The sequence below is a fragment of the Anas platyrhynchos genome, chromosome 1 (genome assembly GCF_047663525.1).
Source record: "Anas platyrhynchos isolate ZD024472 breed Pekin duck chromosome 1, IASCAAS_PekinDuck_T2T, whole genome shotgun sequence".
Lineage (NCBI taxonomy): Eukaryota > Metazoa > Chordata > Aves > Anseriformes > Anatidae > Anas > Anas platyrhynchos.
In genome coordinates, this window is record NC_092587.1 from 196,480,859 (window position 1) to 196,502,772 (window position 21,914).

Genomic DNA, 21,914 nt, shown 5'->3' on the forward strand with positions numbered 1-21,914 from the left:
TTACAGTGCCATACTGTTCACAGGATATAAGCTATATGTCTACTTAAAGATAAGCTGAACGGCAGTCTTTAATTTCACTGCCTATACCAACTAGATCTTCATTACCAAGCTTTATTACAGAAGCTTAGATGTTTTACTCACAGGCAGATGTAGAGGATTAGGTGTTGTATTCTGGGACTGTATCCCATATTAACTGGTTGAGATGAGTGTATGGTTCTGAATGACGTGGGGAAAGTGTGCTTGTCTAGGAAGGCCTGCATACCTTCGGTCTGCATCTTCATTAAGGCATTAAAGCCTCCGTTACATGGATGAAACTCAAGGTGAGAGCAGCAGCACTATTTGCTTCTTATTGTGACCTTGCTGCTTGGATTTCCTGCCCTGCCTTGAAATTCTGTATTGGTGACTACAAGGTTATGTTGGAGCTTACTACACACATTTTTCTATGCCCTTTATAATATGCATAAAAGGAATTTCTCCAACAAGAGGTACACAGTAATGGTTGCAGTGCCTATTTCTTCGCTTTGAAGAAGATGGCTTGATGGTCTTGCTTGATGGCAAGACCATCAAGCTCGCTTGGCTACAGTTCAGGCTCAAAGCACCCACTCTACATTTAGGAAAAACACTGCTTAGTATGCCTGGGCACACCTGTGTCAGCAAAATGAATAAGAGCACTAAGAGCACAGTCCCATATTCTAGGAGCTCATGCACTCAAGCTTCTCCTCCAGGGAGAGCTAACTGCTCAGCATCAGCTTGTGTGTTAACCACCTGCATGATAGGTTTGTGATGGAGACTGACAGGCAGACCTTCCTAATAAAAACTGGGGAATTACTCTGGGATCCTGAGCATAATCCATTACAAAAACTTAATGGTACTCATATTGTGTATGTGTTTTCATCCAGGCACCATAAGTTTCTCTTGTTAGTTTTCCTAACCCATAAATACGGCTTCATATCTTCAAAACGATGCTGTTTTCCCACCATTTCTTGGTTGGTGCTCTTCAGTAATTGACTGAGCATTTCTATATGGCTTATAAAACACGGTGATCTTCCAGGCTGTAAAACATTATTGTAGAGTAATCTTATTTATTAATAACAACCCCTTAAAATTCAGAAATTAACTTTGAAAGGAAGAAGAAAAATATTCTTGTTCTGTACCATGAGGACATAAAATGTGACTGCTCTCCCTCTGTTTCCAGGTACTGCCATTGGAGAACAGAATGAAGGACACCACGCGGTTCCCACAGGCACTGAACATCGGCATGGGGATAGTTATGACCTTGTATATCTCACTAGCCACTCTGGGGTATCTGCGCTTTGGGGATGAAATCAAAGGCAGCATCACTTTAAACCTGCCACAAGATAAGTGGTAAGCGAGAATGTGACTTTCAAATCCTTAATCTAGAAGGCAAAATGAAAAATAATAAAAAAAAAATTGCATGTGGTGAAGGGTTTATTCAGTGCATCTCTGCTGCCCTGCTTAGCACTGATAGGTGCTTAGAGTTTTAAAATTACACTGTGTGTACTATCTCTGTGCCTTCCAAGGCTTAGCAGTGACCCTAGTCAGCAATTGCTTGCACATTAGAAGGAATTGAGAATGATCAGGTCAACGATCGTTGTAGCAGAGGATTCCATCTCCAGCAGGAGCTACTTCCCAGGGTACAGAAGGATGATACATACAGTTTGCATATACAGTATATTATATTTCTGAAACCAGCTAGTTTTAAAGTGGATATCCTGGTGATATAGTGGCCTTTTTTTAGAGGAATGACTGAGTTTAGAAGGCAAACAACTGGAATAGAAGACATCAAAGCTGACCAGGTTCATAGTTTAGATACGAATTTGTGTATAAAGTATTAAAACAGCTTCCTATAAGGAAAATGAAGCTTATACTTGTCAGTGTCTTGGGGTTATAATTTTTATTTACCTTTTTTAAAAATGCTATGGGAGCTCCACGTGTCACATGCTGAAGTGCTAAAGACTTCCATCTGCTTAGCATTTTTTGTTCTGTATCCATCTACAGATGCATGCGTATGGTAGGTATTAAAGTCACTGTGCTATTTTAGTATTTTTCAAAAGTTTTGTTCAATTGCCTGATTCCAGTAATAAATACGTGAAATGATAAGAAAATGTGTCTTGAAAGGTTTTTTTTTTTTTTTTTTTCAGTTTGCTAGGATTCCCATTAATACTTTGTTTTGTTTTTGTTTGTTTGGGTTTTTGCTTTGTTTTGCTTGAGTTCTGTTTTTTTGAGGCGTATTGCTTATGATACATTTTTAATTGTGACCTTTCATTCAACATACATACACATTAAAAAAACCACACAGAAGTCTTCCAACACTTGCTGCATCCCTTTATGTCTATGTGATGCATCTGAAAGGGAAAATACTTCCATTTATGATGTTACATGGTATTGCTCATTATTGATGAAATTAATAAAAAGTTTGTTTTAAATGGTAGCTGTGGGTTCCTGTGTCACAGCCCGAGGCAGCAGGCAGGTCCCTTCGATAGCTCAGCTGGTAGAGCGGAGGACTGTAGAGGCACCGCCTGTGGGAATCCTTAGGTCGCTGGTTCGATTCCGGCTCGAAGGAGACATCATAATTTTAAAGGTTTGGACCTGGTGCTTAGGGACACGGTTTAGTGGGTGACATTGGTGGTAGGGGGATGGTTGGACCTGATGATCTTGGAGGTCATTTCCAACCCTAATGATTTGATGCTGCTAAAAGAGAAGAGGAATGCAGAATAAAGTTGCTCACCATCTTTCTCAGCTGCATTTTGTTGAGCTCATGCAAAACAGGGTGAGGTTTATTAGCTGCTGTGTAAATTCAAATATGAATTTTCAAAGAGCTGTTGGCTACAGTGCAGATGTGATGATAGGATGGCATTTATCCCGATGCCTTTATAGACCTAATGCAAAGAAAGGGATAATAAAAGAGATGGAAACTGGTGCTCTATAAGGTGGGGAATTGGCATTATAAGTTAATAACCTCAGAGCAGTTGCTCAGTGCACATATGTAGAGATAACAAATAGTCTGTTTTCCTCTCGCCCTGGATGGGACCCCAGAGCCCCACCCAGAATTAGGAGCAGCAGCTCAGTGATACACCCGTGGGTTATGCTGCACGATGCCATCTACAGCTTTGCGGTACTGAGGGTCTACTTGAAACAGTATTGCTGAGCAAATGTGTGCAATTAGCTGTGCTATCAAAGCAAATTTCCAGTCAACTGTGTGTCAGTATTTTGTTGTTTGTTCCTCACATAAAAAGCCAGTAAATGGCAGGATTGGATTAAAGAAATGCAAGGAGCAGACAAGTTTTCAGAAGAAAGTGATTGTGCAAGAGAGCCTGGGATGTAGCTGAGCAATGAAATTTGGCTTCTGTGTTTAATTCCAGATGGACAATCTCTGTTTTATAAGTAAGTCTGTCCTGAAAAAGAAAAATAAAATTCTGCTGCTGTGCTTTTTTCCCCCCCCCCCCCCCCATAAAAGAATTGATCAGAAGGCATATACAGGCCCTAGACCAGTTAAGTCCTTAAGTTTCATTTAAATAGAGGACTGCTCCTCCTGCAAAAATAATAAAGTCAGAGCCTTGGGATAAGAGATTTGCTCCAGTTCTAATTTAGAAAGTTTTTTGCTGAACAAACTGTTGGTTAGCATAATATCTTAATTAGAATATGTTGAAAATTGGCTTTATGAAAAGAGAGTAGTTTTCAACTCTTTTTTTTTTTCTCCTCATCTTTAACAACTAACTTTATCAAAGCATTCTATTTTACTACATCAAATATTTTTTCTTTCTTGCATCCAGTTATTTATCTGGTTTGTAACATATTTGTAATAGTTTTGCATATCCTTATAATTATGCAGAGGACCTAGTTTCCAATTTTCACATTAAGAGTTTCAACAAAATCTAAAATGTAGACTTAGGAGGGGAGGACCTTTTTTTAACTTCTTCTAGCACATATAAATGATTTAAAAATTTTAAAGGAGCTATCTTTTCCTGATTGGAATATAATAGCAAATTATCAGTGAGGTCAATTTAATAATGTAAACAAAGATTTCTTAATCTGAGCCTTAATTTGAATCTTTGTAGAGCTAAAAAATTAGTGTCATGGAATCACTTGCTTTGAACTACAGTGTTTTAAAGCTTTGAATCCTGTATTTGAATTTCTGTCATTATTATTATTGTAAAGTTTTGGGGTGATGTGAAGCCTGAGGATTAAAGGCTAGTTGGGGGTAGCTGGTAAGGTTTTGTTGTTGTTAACTGGCCAATATTCATCCAAGTTTATGGAATCTGGACAGTGAGACAGAGCTGATAGAAAAGTGCCTCTGTTTTGTCCTCTAAATTACTTAGAGCTGCTGAGCAACCAAAAAGAAGTGAATTACAAAAGCAGTGGCTCCTAAATTATCTATATTGCTTTATATGGGAACTTAATGGTGCAGTATTTTTTTTCAATCCATTTTAAATATACCTTTGGGACTTTATGGAGCTGTGTACAGTGATGGTCAAATTTTTGGTACAAATAGTGCAGGACCTGTTAGTCAAAATAATGTGTATTTTTCTTCTTTCCTTTATTTTTTTTTTTAATTAATATTTTACCTCTTTTAATTGCTTCTCTATTTTTGTTCAGCTAATTTAAAAAGAACCTTTTTTTTTCTTTTTTTTTTCTTTTTTTTTTTGTTAGAAGTCTTTTGGTATTGTCAAAAACGAAAAGAAAACTTGACCTCTCCTGTAGGTGTGAGGGGAGAAGCACAGAGATCGGGTCTGTCAGAGCTATTAAAGCTCATCAGCTACATTCCTTGCTCAAAACCATGCCAGTGTACCCAAAGCATTCCTGTGTTTAGCACATACGTTAAAATGCTGAATGATGGAGACTGTAACCCTGCAGGTAGTCATCTGTGACAGCATTTCACTGTTCTCTTCTCTTTGAGGGCCATTTCCAATACTGAACTAAGCCTCCCTTGCTGCTATTTAATCCTGCTATTATTTCTTTTGTTTGGACATGGAGGACAGCGTGCCAACCTTGTAAAGCAATCTTTTAAGTATCTGAAGATCTTTGTTACAACTTCCCTCAGTGTCACCTTTTCTAGACTAAACACTCCTCATCTACAAACTTTCCCAATAGGTCATGTTCTCTAAACCTCTGTTTAGTCTCATTATTGTTCTCAAATACTCTACATATTTTTAAGTGAGGTTTTATCAAACCAGGACTTTCTAAGTGCTGAACATTTCACATGTATTTTGGGTATTATTCCTTACAAACATGAGATATTGTGAATAAGGTGAATATAACAGCAGCGTTGTTTGTTATCCACCCACCTTTTCTGAAGGTTTCATTTCAATTTAAGTATAAAGACTTACACATCTCCTTGTGGCATCAATCTTTTTTTTTTTCTTCAGACTTTTTCTCTGATTTTTGAAGGTCATTCTGAATTTGAAGCCTATCTGTTCATAGGTGTGCTGACAGCTGTGTATGGTTACTACCCAGAGATGTGTGATACATACTCTTTATTATGAGTTTCATTAATAAAAAAGTTGATTAGTAACAACTGCAATGCAGATCTGGGAGGAAAAACTTTGCAGTTTTCTACTTCTGATACTGAACCTCATATTATAGCTTAGAACAAGCTCTAATTACATCAAAGAGATGCAGTTACCTTGCATAGGGCTCACTGTATACGTATAAGGTGTTGGTTGCCAGTCCCAGTAAAGTTAATTTTATTAAGGCTTGCAAGATTAGTTATTGGGTTTGCAGACAGGTTAGAATACAAGCATAGAAATCTCTAGGTCACAAGGTACCTGGGGAGGTTTTTATTAAAAACAAACAAACAAACAAACAAAAAAAACCATTTAATTTGATCAAACTAATTTTCTTTTCCATAGTAACATATACTGTCAATCCGCTACTGGCATAAGTTTGACACAGCTTGGAGCAGTAGAACTTGGTACTCCTTTGTGTTGCTATAAACCCTATGAAATCCTGTAACAGATGATACTCTGATACAGAACTGTTTTTTTTTCCTACATTATTGACTCTCAGTATCAGGGCCATTTCTTACACTTGCACCAACTCATAATATATGACACAATACTAAGCCAAACTTCCTCAGTGTTATTTCTCTTTTCTGCCATGGCACGATAATTTAATAGTGTTCTGTATCTACTGTGTTTGAAGAGGAGGTTGTAGACAACAAGAAAATTACATTTACAGATATTTTCCAGCTTTAGAAGGTACTTCTTCAAATCTTAATAAGTAACATTTCCTGAGATGTCCTCTCTCCAGTGTGAAAAGTCTTTTTAGAAACAATCTGTCTACAACTTCCATCTGTTTGGAGGGGGTTGTTTTATTTGTCGTGTATTTTTTTGATATATACTTTGAGAAAAAAGCTACCATCATTAGTCAAGAATAGCCCTGGAGAAGTAAATTATAGTCACTTTACCAGTGCTTTTAGTTAACAACTTAACAACTGTGGAGACTTTTTTTGTAAAACTTACAGAGAAGAGAAAAAAAATCATTGAGTGCATTTTGTTAGGCCTTAAAGCTTGTTAAATATACGGAACTTAAATATGAGATAAAGAATCTGGATGTAATTGAAAATATGAGGGTTTACTTACTTAACTATTAATGAATTCTCAAATTCATATGTTAGAAAATTACCTAAAAGAAAAAAAAAAGTGAGATATTTTTAATGAAGAATTTTCAACTTACCTGAATGTGTGTAAATGTTTTGAACAGGTTGTATCAGTCTGTAAAAATTCTGTACTCCTTCGGGATTTTTGTGACCTATTCGATCCAGTACTACGTTCCTGCAGAGATCCTCATTCCAACCATCACCTCCAAAGTGGAACAGAAATGGAAGTTACCCTGTGAACTTGCGGTGAGAACACTATTAGTCTGCTCAACCTGTAAGTATGTACAGAACACCCCTAAAAAGCTTGCTATTGTGTGTTGCTGAGGCCTGCTTGTTTTTTACATGTTTTGCTGGAGGCTAGCATACATGATTTTTTTTAATGATTCAGTATGTTTTGATTTTCATGAACTTGTGAATCTAATGGTGTATTATATTTTAAGCACATTTTTCTTAGTAGGTGTGACGTATCTTCCATCAATAATACTCTGCCAATAATTGTTGCCAGTAGGAAAATATTTCTTTAGAATAACATTTCAAAGAAATTCATATTGCTATTTCATGTCAACATTTCTTTATGTGATTTTGTATGTGCTGCTCACAAAGAAAACCTTTTTCTGTTTTGTCAGCCTCAGGATTAAGCCTGTGGTGTGCTGCCCTGTGCCCATAAACTAGCACAGGCAAGTATAGATATTTGATCAGAGTTCATGGAGGGCCAGTTACTTTCAATGACAGTGCTCTAAGGTAGTTTTGCATCTCTGCCCTCAGTGTCTGTTACTTCTTTCTACTTCTTCCCATCCCTCCTGATGCACCTGGGCTTCTCTCACACCTAGTCTAAACACTGGAGACAGCAGTAGCCATGGTGAGCATGAATGGTGAGCACGGTCTCATTCATGTCAACCTTCCTGAAGATGATGAACTGAGGAGGAAGTTAGTTCTCTACAGCTCTCATCAAAAGTGCTGAATAACATTTGAAGCTTTTCTCAGAAGTGTTATAAAAAATTGTTTCCAGTAAAAGTTCAAGACTCCACCATTTTTACTAAAAACAGATGCTTGCTTCAAAAAGAATCAAAAGCTACAGTTAAGCAAAAAATGCTAAACCATTTTTTTCAGGGGAGAAAATATTGATGGAAAAGGCAAATACAGATTTTCATTCGGTTCTCTTGGTGAACACTAAGCAGTGGTTAACATACGGGGCAGCATCGAATAATTCTGTTGTCTAAGGAACCTGAACATCCAGTGAGACCTTCTTACAGTCAAGCCTGTTGAGAGAAGCTGTTTAATGTTGGTGCAATTTAATTACTGCAGTAAGCAAAGGGAAATGTCATTGTTCTAATAACCTGCTGTTCTGAAAACGCATCTGCTATGGGCAATACATAAAAAAAAAAAAAAAAAAAAAAAGTGAAAACTTTCTTGAATAAGGAACTGTAGATTTCCTTAAGCATGATGTAGCCTGTATCATACTTAGTGTTCATGGTGTGTAGTGGAACTCTTAAGGTTTTAAGATCGAGGATGGATGAATAGCTCTTGTAACACTTGAGAGACACCTTGATCAAAATGCTTCAAGCTCCAAAATGTTTTCTAGTGTCTTTCCACCCCATAAACTCCCCAGCCATAACTATATCTTGGTGTCCTGTAGCCCTCCATTTCCACTCATTCTCTATTGCCCTTTATGTGTCCCTTATAGCTTTGCTTGATAAAAATAGGATGGTGTATTTGAAAAGCTGAAATACTTGCAGATCCAAACAGTTGTTTACAGCTGTAGGTTTTGAGTGTTTGTAGGTGAAGGATGCTCTCTGAGGTGCAAGCAAAGCCTGTGGTGAATAGGTTTGTACCTTTGTCTGTTTGACTTGGGGAAAATTATAAGGGACTCCATGATATTCAGCCCTATTTTTTTTCCAAGTTTATTATTCAGCTCTGTTATTAATGCGTAATCTGGGAAGGCAAAACTGGGGAACAATCTTAAAGAAAAGGAAGTAAAAAAAAGAAAATGAATTCACTTTAAAATCTGCAAGAGGACTCTGTGAAAGGTGAAAAGAAATAGAAGCAAATAAGCATGGGGTAACCGTATGAGCTAGACTTGAAAATTGAGTGGTTGCCTTTAGGTATAATTAACTACAGTTGGGTGAATCGTGACAGGAAGAATCCAATAAAGCATGGATTGTGGTGGGTCCCTTTCTCCCAGAAGTATGTAGGTATCTATTCTTTTTCTCTTCTTATTTTTATTTTCAGACAGTTGTCCATTGTGATTTTTTCAGGTACTTGATTGTTTCATTACAAGGCAGCAGCTAATAGTCTTTCTTTTTTGGAATCAAAATGAATACTTTAAAATGGTTTAATATAATGTGGGTGCTATATTTCTTAAAAAAAAAAAAAAAAAAAAGTATGCAAAATTGGACCCAATTTGTGTAATTGAAACTTACCTGTGATGCCATTCTGTAAAATGGACCTGCTACAGATGTTACTGGGATATCTGAAAGTATTGAATTGTTTACTGCAAGGCACAGAAATGTACAACTGAAAGCTTACTCTTACATGTTTAATATTTACCAGGCTGTTGTAGGGTCTGTTGTGTTTATCCTAGCTGGCATTTCATTTTTTGCCAAGTGGTTTATACAGATTCTACTATTCTGTTTCCCCCAACAACATTGTGTGTAAGCTCCCATGCTTACACTCCCCTTCTGCTTCCCATTTCTCTCTGAATTTCATTTTCATTGAATTCTGGTTATAAACCAAAACTGATTTAAATAATGCTTCACTTTCACTAAATGCAGAACATGGTTCCTAATAAGGTTCAGGAAGTGTTTCTTTATTTAAAAAACAAACAAACAAAAAACCCTTTGAAATTGAATTTTAGAAGAGAATTCAGTGAGACATCAGTTTCATGTTGGTGACAGAAGATGTTGTAATGTCTGGACCATTCAGAGGTCATGCACTGATGAAAGGGACTTTGCCTGCTGAAAATATACAAATATATTTCTAAATAGAGAAACTGTAGCTGCATTACTAATAACACACTAACCTATAAAGAGAAGCTTTGAAAAATCAGTTGATATTTATTGCTAATTTTTTTTTTTGGGGGGGGGCTGCATTTTTCAAATAAAAATCAGTGAGGTCATGGTTTTATTATTGCAGTATATCATAACATTTGCTAGGAAAAATCATACTCTGAAGGTTTTTTTCTTTGTTCTGGTAAGGTTTATTAGAAAGAAAGGACTTGACAAATTGCTAGAGAGGCAGTGTGCATCCAAAAATTTTCCTTTTGCTTATGGTTTTTCATTATTTAGTTGATCACTTCTTGACACCTAGTACTGCAGGAGGATGGTCACAAACATGCTTTGTCTTTTTAGGTTTGTTCATTGTATTTCCTCTGCTTGTGCTTCACAAAAGAGACCTTATCTGAAGTGTGCAACATACACTTCACCCCTAATGTGGCCCATCTGAACCAAACCTTCAAGCTTGGGACAGGGGAGGAATGCACCCAGCTGCTGGGAAGTGCCTGGCTGGGCTGGATGTCGGTCACTCTGGGAGCAGGTCAGCCTTGCTCTTTGCAAACTGAGCAGCTCCTGATGAACAGTGAGATCACCTTGACAATCTTTCTAGACAGAATTGATAATTAAAGCTGTTTAATAAAAGTCTTTTTTTTTTTTTTTCCATTTCAGAAAGGAAGTTATAAATAGATTTAAAAACAATGTTATCTGTAGCTATCTGAAATTTCAGATCTGTTCTTAGCAGCATTTTTGAGATTGACGCTATTATTCAAGATAAAAGCAAATACTAAGGAGTATTTTTCCTGGGAGAGTGTCAAAGGCATACTTTGGTTAAAATCCCTTATTTTGCTTTTTGAATGATGACACAGTGAGTGCAAGCGACTTGACAGACCTTGTTCCCTACTGCTTTTGTCCTTTCTTCCAACTTAGTTTAGTGTGAAAATAGTATCTTTAGAATTGCATGGGTAAAAATGCAAGTCAGATACTTTTGAATTTAAATAATTTAAAGATTTCCACGCTATTTGATATTGAACTCTTCTCTCCATTTCATTTGCAAGAGACGTACATCTCCTCCTTCACCGTGTATGCTGTCACAAGTTGAAGGATCACACCACGCTTCATAAATCATAATGCTAAGGTGCTCTTTTACAAACTCAAATGAGCACCTTGTGCATTGGCAGGCCCTGGAGGGATGAGCTAGACTTCAGGTGAAAGTCCTGAGTGGAGATGGAAACTAGATTTGGTCGCTGTTGAAAGCAGGTGAGAGCTGGGCGTGTGGATAGGGAGGCAGAAATATGACTGAAAGCTGGGCTATGCATCACTGCAGTGGGGTGAAGTTAGAAGTAAAGAACAAATACAAACAGAGGTAGTGGGATGAGAGCCCACACAGGACTGGAAAGCACTGAGAGCAAACAGGGGGGCACAGTGTTGTGTGGATTGTCCTCACCTCATGCCTGGTAGGTCATCATGTGCCTGAGGATCTCCAAAAGCTGCCTGCATTGCAGCCCCTGCCTGGAGACTGGCCACCTGTTGTCCTTTGGTGAGTCAGTTCAGCTCATCCCTGATAGTTCAGGGACACTTCTTGTAAGACATAAAAGGACAGAAAATCTATCTGATCGTGTTCGGATCGTACAACTGCACCCATCTAGTTTCAGGAGGTTCTGTTGCTGTTTCATTTGTATTTTTATTTGAAGTGTAAATGCTTTTTATTCATTTTTCTCTTTGAAATATTTGCTGGGGTGGAATTTTTATAATGTGAAAGTGCTCCTGGTGATTTTACATCTTAAAAATGCATCACGAAGATAGCTTGGGTCTGTGTTTGCTGTATCTGCTTGGATAAAAGTCGGGCTCCCTGCCCAAATCTTGCCATAGTTTGGCTGAGCTTCTTGCGTGATGGGATTGCTGCTACTGGACATTGGGATTGATTGTATGAGTGTGAAGCCTTTCCGTTTGTTTCTGAAAAATCTGGACTATCCTGGCTGAATTTTAAAAAGCTCTATAATTCCTTTTAGTATCTTTACATAGAGTTGTAAAAGTTTTGAGAGACCAGTTTGTCTGGAAGAACAAGACAAAAACCTTTTACCCAAATGAGTCCTGTGTAGAGAATGGCTTGAAATGAGTTGCTGTTATATCATGAAAGTATTTAACTCTTCCATTCTTACCTGGCGCTAAAATCATGGTAATTTTGGCAGGTGGGAAGTTTGGAGAAGTTTTGTGGAACCTTACCAGGAACCTTACATTTCTCTTGTATTAATAACTAGAAAATAAGCTGAGCTCAGAGATGGGAGACCTTGAGATCATCTGCTTCAATTGCTAAGCATTAGGCAATATTGATGATAAGAGCATCAAACTTATTGATTTTAAAGACTTTTTTTGATACCGTCAAGACTTTTATTGATACCTCTCTGTTGAAATTGTGATTAATAAATTTAGGATTGAGCAAACATACTTTTTTGATGAATATAAATGTAAATTTGTTGCCTAATGTCTAGCAAAGTCTTAATTCTGTGTTACCTGGGAAGGGTATTAAAGATTAAACTGTGCTTGCTGGAGGTGCTGGAAGAATTGCAAAAAAATGAAGTATTGAGAAAATAGTTTTCATCTGGATCATAGTATTACAGAATATCCTGAGTTGGAAGAGACCCACAAGGATCATGGAGTCCAGCTCCTGGCTCTACACAGCACCACCTGAAAATCAGACCATTTGCTCAGAACATTGTCCAAATGCTTCTTGAACTCCATCAGGCTCTGTGCAGTGACCACTGCCCTGCGGAGCCTGTCCCAGTGCCTGGCCACCCTCTTGGTTAAGAACCTTTTCCTAACATCCAGCCTGACCCTCCCTTGTTGTAGTTTCATGTTGGTCCCTTGGTCAATGGTGGCAGCAAATCCATGAAGAAGTGAAGGAATAAAATAGAGAAGAACAATTTAAGTAGTACTTAGTTTTTAAAGAATAAGTTGGTCTTGATTTATTTCTAGATAGTAGTGATATATATATATATTGTGATTTGATAAAAGCTGCTGAAAAGCATCACCAAATAGAATGGACAAAGCTGGAATTGAGAAGTAATAATATCTCTCTTTCATAGAAAAAATAAAGATACTTCTTGTATGTCTGGCTTAATTTAGGGCTATATTCCAGAAGCCACGGTGCTCCTGTAAAAATGAAGAAATACTGCATGTGAATATGGATGTGGAGATATCGGTGAAACTGTCAGCTGTTTTGATTGTTAGCTTGAAATGAAACAAATTTGAATGGCTGATCCAGCTGAGCATGAACTGAGCTGTTAGAGAGCTTTTTCCATTAAAAAAAATTGCCTGAGCTTGCTGTGTAATTTTAATAGGAATATAAGTCAATTATTCATTTGAATTTATCAGTCGTGCCTGTCTAAATATTTCCCAATTTTAACTCCACTTGGTTTTAGAAAAGAGCAGTTCTAGATGCACAACAGCTAGGCACAAGATAACATGATGGTTACCAGATCTGTTCCACTGTTTAATGGCATGGTGCCAATAAAATATTTAGAGTAGCTGAAGCATAAGTAAAATGGAAGAATTTTAAGATCTCTATATACATATTAATTTAAAATATTTTTAGGTACTTATGCTACAGTAACACTTAGTGTGAAGTGCTGGTTGAAGATCCTTAACGCCATTTACAACATAAAACTAAGTGATGGTCTGTGCTCTAAAGTTTTTAGGTGATACATGGCTTAAGGTGCAAGGCGCTACATGAGTTGAGTTTTTTTTTTAACATAAAATAATAAAATGGTCTGGCTTGCAAGGGACCCTTAAAGATAATCTTGTTCCAGCCCCACTGCCACAGGCAGGGACATTGTTCACCAGCTCAGGCTGCCCAAAGCCCCATCCAGCCTGGCCTTGAGCACCTCCAGGGATGGAGCATCCACAGCTTCTCTGGGCAGCCTGGGCCAGGGCCTCACATCTGTTCTCTAGACCTCTGCACCTGAAATGGTCATCCTAGCTAGACTCCTTATAAGCAAGGAAGGGCACAATTCATTTGATCTATTTTAGATATTTCCTCTTGGATGAGTTGAATTGGGCTAAAAGAGTGCTTCTTTCTTTCTTTCTTTGGTTTGTTGAAAGATGAGAAATATATCTAGCATTTGTTGTGATGAATCTTTCTCAGGATGACAGAGGAACAATGCCAAATATCATGCTCAATTACTGGCAGTTCAATCCCGTTTTCCCTATCTAGCGATAATTTTAAAACGCATCGAGCCTGCTTTTGTCTTTTGTTCCACTTCATCATTTCCCACCTGTATGTTTACAAATAAAATGAAATGGTGATATGTCCTAATAACAAATACACATACATAAAAGTTCTTTAGCAGGAGCTGTGGATCAAAACTCAACTTTTTTAAAGTATTCATTACTTTGTTATTTTGGCCCATCCTATTAATATGCATAGTATGATTCAGAAGGGAATTTAATTTATGAGGTACCTTATTCAACAGGAGCCAGTGATTTTCTGTCACGTTCACTGAGTGGAGTGGCTATTTCTCTGTTTATTCTTTGTCTGTTTCACATCTGTCCAGCAGGTCACAGATCTGAAATCCCCATAAGATACAATTCCTCAGGGTGAAATCAGGGAAAAGGCAGGTGGAAAAGCACCCCTTTCCTAGCACTCAGTTCAGAGACAATAGGTAATGGTGCTTGACGTTGTCAAAAATCTCCCCATTATTTTCAGGAAAGTGACATATGTTTTTCTTCCCACCTTTTGATATACAACAACACACAGTTGACAAGGTGTATTTTGTTAATCGGAACACCAAAATGTTCCACAGTGTAGAGACTGTGATAACAAGACACATAAAAGTACAGTTTAAGAGCTGTATCACAAGTGATACCCCATTTACTTTTTAATCCTTCTGTTTTCAAAATGGTGTTCAAGGATTCATCTGTTTGATGTTCTTTCCTGTTGCTGTGCATCAAAAAAAAATCTGAATAATCCCTAATGTAGGAGTATAAAGCTGCAGAGTTTGGGAGACGCTTGAACATGGAACAAATGTAATGAATAATTTTGAGTCATTGCTTTATCCTTACTGTTAATTGCTTATGGCTTTGAGGCAGTACGTACATCTGCAGTGACATGAAGCAGACTTGAAGGGTTGTGAACTTACTTGCTCACAGAGCTGAACTTGTGAATCAGTAGGAAAACTTAACGCCCCTGAAGCTGCTGACTGACGAGTTATTCCCTTAACTGCAAGTGCACTGTATGGATTCCTCCCCGCTTGTACCTATAGCTGGCATATCCATTGGCAGTGTTGTTGCTTTGCTGGCATAACTGCTCATGGATCATGCTGTGAAGTAGTTCAGGGAACTGATCTGGCCTAAAAGTGTCCTCATTTTTTTTCCCCTTTCTCTGCATTTTTTTCTTTTTAATCTGGAACTTTTCCTACACGTGATGTGCACTGCGGCACTCAGACCTTTATGCAGGTACAATCAGAGGAGCAGTATTTTATGGTGCAGGAGATGGAGGGAAGAACAGGAATATCCTTATGGTATGATTTTATGATACATGAATCAAATGAACAGCTTACTACTTACAAACACAGGGTATCGTACTCTTTTCTCCATCCTACTGTGGCATGAAGTGCTTCCATCTTCCTTGTGCTGGCTCTGGCATTTCATCAGAAAAGAGCAGATTGGATTCACTGATCAGCACAAAACCACACATTTTGTATTTAAATATTTTGCATATTTTGTGTTTCAGCAATTGATGGAGTGTATTGTGTTTTGACTTGCAGTAATTACTGATCCTAGCTATTCTGCAACACATCAAAATATAAATTCTGTGTCTTGTTCTGCAGAGTTAAATTACTTTTGCATGTTATGTAGGCTTTTCTGGTAAGGTTATCGAGGCTGTATTTCTTAGTGAAGTGAAAAATACATTGACTCACGTTACTGTTGTGTAAACTGGTAACTCATTAGCAAGTCATTTCTCTGGTAGAATAAAGTGTGCATAGGCAATGATTAACCCATAATTATACAACATTAGGCAGTCCATTCTTAATTGTATGCTTGAAAATTGCAACAGGCTCCTTTTGTAGTATATTCCACAGTGTTTCAGCTGAACATCCTACCTACTGATACCTCATCTTATCAGAGAGCAGTTTTGATGAAGTGTCTGAGGACAGAGCACCTGCAGATTGGATGTCTGAAGCACTAGAGGATTCCAAAATTTGCTTTTCTGTAAATTTCTGCTTTGATTCTGCATTTGAGGTTCAGGTGCCTTAAATTTTGAACCATTTTGGTTGATTTTGGGGGTAATGATTCACAGAGATTCTGTTAATGGAGCTTAAATGAAAACCAGATCAGAAGGGGATGGTGCTCTATGCAGTGGAGGGGCTGGACTGTACAGAGCCTGCAGTTGGCAGTGACGTAGTTGAGAGCCTCTGAGTAAGGATTAAGGGACAAGCAAATAAAGAGAATATCATTGTGGGAGACTACTAAAGGCCGCCCAGACAGGATGACGACACCGATGAATTATTCTTTAAGGAACTAAGAGATAACCTCTAGATCAGCTGTCCTGGTCCTTATGGTCACCTTTTGGTGACTGGTAGTGACCATCTTGGCCACAGAGACCATGAAGTAGTCAAGTTTAAAGTCTTTGGTGACAGAAGGAAAACTTTGCCCCTGGATATGGTGAGAGCAGACTTAAAGCTGCTCAGGGAACTAGTTAGGAAGGTCCCCCTGGAAAACTACTTTTGAAGGTCTTGGGGTCCATCAGTGCTTTTTAAGTACCACCTCTTAAAAACACAGGAATGGTCAATTCCAAAATATTGGAACTCAAGCAGGTGGGGCAGAAGGCTGGCTTGGCTGTGCAGGGATCTTCTACTGGAGCTCAGGTGGAAAAGAAATGTGTACGGATGTTGGAAGCAAGGCACAGGAGGACTACAGAGATGTTGTTTACCACTGTAGGGAGAAAGTTAATGTGGCCAAAGCTCAATTAGAGTTGAAATTGGCCAATACCATGGGGGATGACAAAAAGGGCTTTTTAAAGTGTGTTAGCAGTAAAAGGAGGACCAGAGGAGACAACTTGATCAAGTTGGTCAGCTTATAAACAGGAACATTAAGTAGACACATTTAAGGCCTTCATTGCCTCTGTCTTTTAATGCCAGTGATGGCCCCTGGGACCCCTGGAGCCCTGAGTTGGAGGACTGTGTCTGTGGGAACGATAAACTCCCAGCCAGTTCCAAACGTGTGCAGGATTTGCTGCTCCAGCTGGATGCACATAAGTCTATGGGGCCTGATGGAATTCATCTCAGGGTGCTCAGAGAGCTGGCTGATGTCATTACAAGACCCCTCTCAATTATTTTCAATGGCCTTGGGAATCTGGAGAGGTCCCAGTAGGCTGGAAGTTGACAAATGCTGTTCCAATTTTCCAGAAGGCTGAGAAAGAAGACTGTGGTAGTTACAGGGCTGTCAGTCTCACTTCAATGCCTGGTAAAATTGTGGAGATTATTCTGGGAGTTACTGAAAAACACTTGAAAGACAATGCAGTCGTTGGTCACAGCCAATTTGGGTTCACAAGGCAAAAGTCATGTTTAGAAAACTTAATTTACTTTCAGGACAAGGCCACCCACCTAGTTGACCAAGGAAGACAGTTGATGTAATCTTTTTGGATTTCAACAAAACTTTTGATATTGCCTCTCACGGTGTCCTTCTGGACAAAATGCCCAACATACATGTCCAAAACATGATACAGTGGGTGAACAATTGGCTGATGCGTTGGGCTCAAAGGGTTATGAGTTTTAAGAACCTCTTCCATCTGAATCAATATAGATGTAATGGTAATGTTTTTTAAGGAATTTTAAGGAATAATCAATTACAACCGAAGAAGTGAAAGTTCCATATAAAATAAACTTTATTTATTGCATATAATCCAATACCCGCATAAAAAAGTGTGCTGTACATATTACTTCTCTTGAATTATTTCAGCTATCTGCTGTCCTTTTCAGTTGCATGTACACATGTGCGTTATTGTACCACTGCAATACAATTAATAGATTAATCGGTATACTTGTACAAATACTCTCTTTCTGGATGATAAAATCTTTCATTACAATGCTATGCTCTGAAAATAAGAGAAATTATGTGTGGATTACCATGATTCCATGAAGTATTTATTGGCATTACCCGCTTGGAATTTTTGAAATAAAATTGGAGACATTTAGTTTCAAAATGTCTTTTAAGAATTTTCTAGGTGTCACCTGGCTTCTTTTGTATGACCATGGAGTGGCTTTTTAGAAACACTACACAATTTCTGTGTATCAGCTTACTAATATTTTTGACATGCTATAAAGAAGAAAATTCAACTTGTTCAGGGATAGAAAAGGAAACATACTTGGAAAAATTATAGAATCTCATACAATATCCTGAGTTGGAAGGGACCCACAAGGATCATCGAGTCCAACTCCTGGCTCCACACAGGTCTACCCAAAAATGAGAATTCGGACTGTATGATGGATTTTTTGTTTGGTTTCATGATTTTGTGGAACTTGACAACCCGTTAAGATATTTGCAGTAACATGACAATTGTGGGATGTAAAAGATTGACAGGAGTTGTATGTCTAGATCTGTAAATACTTGTGCTTAAGTTTTGAGAGGGTGACCAGCTTTTTTAGTGTTAGAATCAGTATCTTAAGTTTTCTTATTAAACTAACTCTTCCATTTATCTTCTTTTTTTTTTTTTTCTTGAATTCTGAACTTTGTAATCTTGTAAATGTAAACGATTTGCAGAGGTGATGACTTCCTGCCAGTTGCATTTAACTTAAAGTGTCAGATATTAAGTTCCTGCTTATTAGAAGCTTATAAAAATAGTGGAGAAGTAGAAGGATGTATTAAATGCCAAAGTTGTTTTGTACTGTAAAGAAGAATCCAGGACAGATAAACTGTTAAGCAATTATTTGCTGTAGAATCACTTGCCTCAATTCTAATGAGCTATTTCTATTTTAGTTTGCTTCACTCTGTGAAACAATTTAATAAAAAATAATCTTTTTTTTAGTTTGTAATTTTTCAAGGAGAATATGTCAAATAAGATTTAGCTACAGGTATGGACTGATTAGTTTGAGACATAATTTACACTGTTGAAGACTAGTGGGTGTAAAGGTAGGTTTCCTAAAGAATTAAGTGCATAAAATTGTTCCACCTATGTACCCCCTGTAAGCAGCATTTAAAATCACAGATTAATAGATAAAATTAAGGTTAGAAGGGACCACAGAAAGTCACATAGTTCAGCCTTGTGCTCAAAGTTAGACTAACTTCAAAGTTTTCAGCCACTTCTGAAAGAAGGATGCTGGTCTGAATAATGAATAAATTAATGCAAATTTTTCATAAAATTTGTCTTAAGGCTGGAGAAGTGTGTGCTTCCAGTGCAGGAAAGAGGTGGAATTTGATGCTGTGTGCTCTGTTCAGCATTAGCAATGCTTATTTTTGTAGCTTATTTTTGCTTTTTAAGCTTATTTTTTGCTTTTTTAGCTAATTTTTGTGATACTGTATTCTGAATCAGGGTATCTCAACAGACAGGGGTGGTGCCTCATTAGCAGGGAAGTATTGCATATAGGCCGCTTACTGCAGCTGCCATTTCTGAGATCAGGGAAGAGCAGGATCTTTGTGCATTTTTTTGCCCTTTTAACACTTCTGTGAGTGTGGCAGGTCAGGAGCACTGGCTAAATCTACAGAGCTACCTCATTACCTTTTTGGTTACTCTTCCACCTCTATAATCTGTTGACAGCAGCTTCTAGTAGGAGTGCATCTTGTGCAGCTGGGACTTACTAGATCTTTTTCTAACAGTTACAACCTAGGGAGTACGTGTGTATTTATACATATATATACATATATACACACACACACACATATATAATGTATATGTAATGCATATATTTGTGTTATATATAAAAATACATATTAAAAATATAATATAGCCATTCGCAGAATGAAAGCGATGCTCTGCAATGTCATAACTAGCACACATATATATATATTATATTGTATTATATGCATTGTGGTATGTATTCAGATTTTTGTTCTTCCTTTGCCAATTTTCAGCCCCTTGTTTTGTATAGATGTGATTTTAGATATATCACAAAAAGTCTGATTGCCCTCTTGTTAGGAATAAATCTTTTTTTTTTTTTTTTTTTTTATGATGCTTCTCTTGCAGTAGACTAGGAGAAATCTTGTCTTCTTGTCATGCTTCTTCCTTTGTAGCCTCTGCTAGATCCATCTGTCTTTGCAGGTTTAGGTTCAGATGCTACATTTTTGTTCTTCCGCATATCTCAGCAGTATTTCTGTGACCTACTGCTTTTTCACTCTCCTGGTACTGCTTCTGGTCTTTTTCGTAGCATCCTCCTTGAGCTTTCAGATCTCTGCCTACATTTTTTGCAACTTGTTGGAAAAGCCACTCCATCTATTCTGTGTTAATCTACTGCTCATAGAGTACCTGGAATCCTTTTGTAACTTTCCAGGGTTTAACTTATTTTTTCGTCTTTATTCTTATGCCTTTTCCTTTATGCTTGTATGTACTTTAATTGGATGTCATAATTCATTGCAATATCAGACAAGAGGCCAGGAGATTATTAGTTTAAATGCATGGAACGAGCCATTATTATTATTATGTGACATGTAGGCAGCTTGACAGAATATATTACACATCTGAAGTCGAAGTGGCTTGTCTAAGAGCGCTACAGTTATGTGGTTTGTGTTTCCTTTAATTATCCCTACTTGATAGTTGCAAAATATATTTCTTATTGGACTATGGAGGCAAAATGATTGCAAATACTTGCTGCAAGTGCACCACTGAGACTATGGTAACAGTTTAATTTCAGGACATGGTGCTTAGAAATATAAGCTAGGCTAAAAGAATTTACTGTTCAGTTAAATGTAAAACGATAACTGTATTTGAGGTCTGAGTTAAAATTTTGATCTTCTTTCTAGGTTGTCACCTAGAAGTTGGATATTCTCTGGACATGTCCAGTGGAATGAATATGCTGCTTAGAGACCTGAACGAATTTTGATTGCATAAGTACATATTCCAGATTTGTTACTCTTAGTAACAAATGTTAGTCATTTTTTAAACAAATTAAATCTGAAATAAGAGTTACTGGGCTAAAATTGGCAGGCAGCTAACTGAGGTTAAGGAGAAGTTAAAGTGTTATGAACAAAAACTAAAATAATTCAGTTTTGTGACTTTGTTGAGCTGGATGTCTTAGATCTAATTCTTACTCAATTTTGTGCTGAATTATCTATGGATAATAATTATCTACTGATAAATAACCTGCTTCCCGGGGGTAGAGCAGCCTGATGTGGCAGTATTTGGATTGCTTGGATTGCTTGGCAATGTTAACAGTTGTTCAGCAGAGAAAAGGTGACCAGGACCTTTCATGTTTTGGCTCTTGTGCACATTTCGATGAGTCAATAAGTGTTTTAGAAAGGCCTTTTCTTTCTTTATAGCTCTTTCAGTATTATCGATAGAAGGAGCCAACATCCTGTGTGACTCTGGTCTGTTTCAGTGCAGGGAAGAAGGGTTGAAGTGTCAAGCATATCAATCTCAACTAAAAAGATAATTCTAGTGGCTTATTACCCTTACTGTTTTGTTTGTATATTTACAATTTTTTTCTTTGCTTGTGTTGCATTTATTGAGATTCTACTTTTAGTCACTGTGTCTGTTTATCTTTTATCTGCTAGACTTAAGCATCCTTTTTTAATGTTTTTTTTTTTTTTTTTTTTTTTTTTTTTTTACCCACTTATTAATGGGAGCAGACTACAATTTATACTTTTTGGTAAAGTAAATAGGCTGATTGTAGGAAGCATTTTCCCGTCCTTGTTTAAGAGGCTCCTTTTTGTGCAGGCTATAGGAGAATTCTTTCTTAACACTCAACACAATCTCTTTCGCATCTGCCAGATCAGGAACAATTTTCAGTACAGTGCAATAACCTCCCTATTTTAATAATGTTCTCCCATGTTTACGGCCACATTATCACTTTGGGTTGTAATATTGGCCTCACGTTCATCTGTGTAGCTGCCCAGGTTCTCAAGGCAGTAAAGCAAAGTCATTCGTTCCAGCCCCACTTAGCTAGTTTATGGGTAGTAAGTCCAGCAACAACTTGTACTTCTAACCCATAAATGCATGTTTGTCAGGAGTACTGACCTGATACATGTCTCACATAAATGCGGGTAAGAATTGTGCATCTCTCACCATATTTTGTCCTGAGAATAAATTTTCTTATGCATTCCAGATATATTCTAAAATAATGCCCACTGTCAATGTTTCTTAATTAATCAGTGGCATA

The 21,914-nt window shown here is 37.5% G+C and overlaps 1 protein-coding gene and 1 non-coding gene across 4 annotated transcripts in view; both read left to right on the top strand.

Moving 5' to 3' along the window:
• Positions 1-21,914, top strand: part of SLC36A4 (solute carrier family 36 member 4) — a 154,785-nt gene that overhangs the window by 72,822 nt on the left and 60,049 nt on the right. For all 3 annotated transcript variants that reach the window (XR_005264367.2, XM_072032782.1, XM_027467319.3), the window contains exons 9-10: positions 1,196-1,365; positions 6,724-6,893. Coding sequence is in view for 2 of the 3 variants with exons in the window: in XM_072032782.1 (XP_071888883.1) it covers positions 1,196-1,365; positions 6,724-6,893 (340 nt within the window). In the remaining variant the exon portion in view is untranslated. The remainder of the gene's footprint in view (positions 1-1,195; positions 1,366-6,723; positions 6,894-21,914) is intronic.
• TRNAY-GUA (transfer RNA tyrosine (anticodon GUA)) lies at positions 2,495-2,584 on the top strand. The gene is given in 2 exon segments: positions 2,495-2,531; positions 2,549-2,584. It is a non-coding gene; the product is annotated as a tRNA-Tyr (tRNA).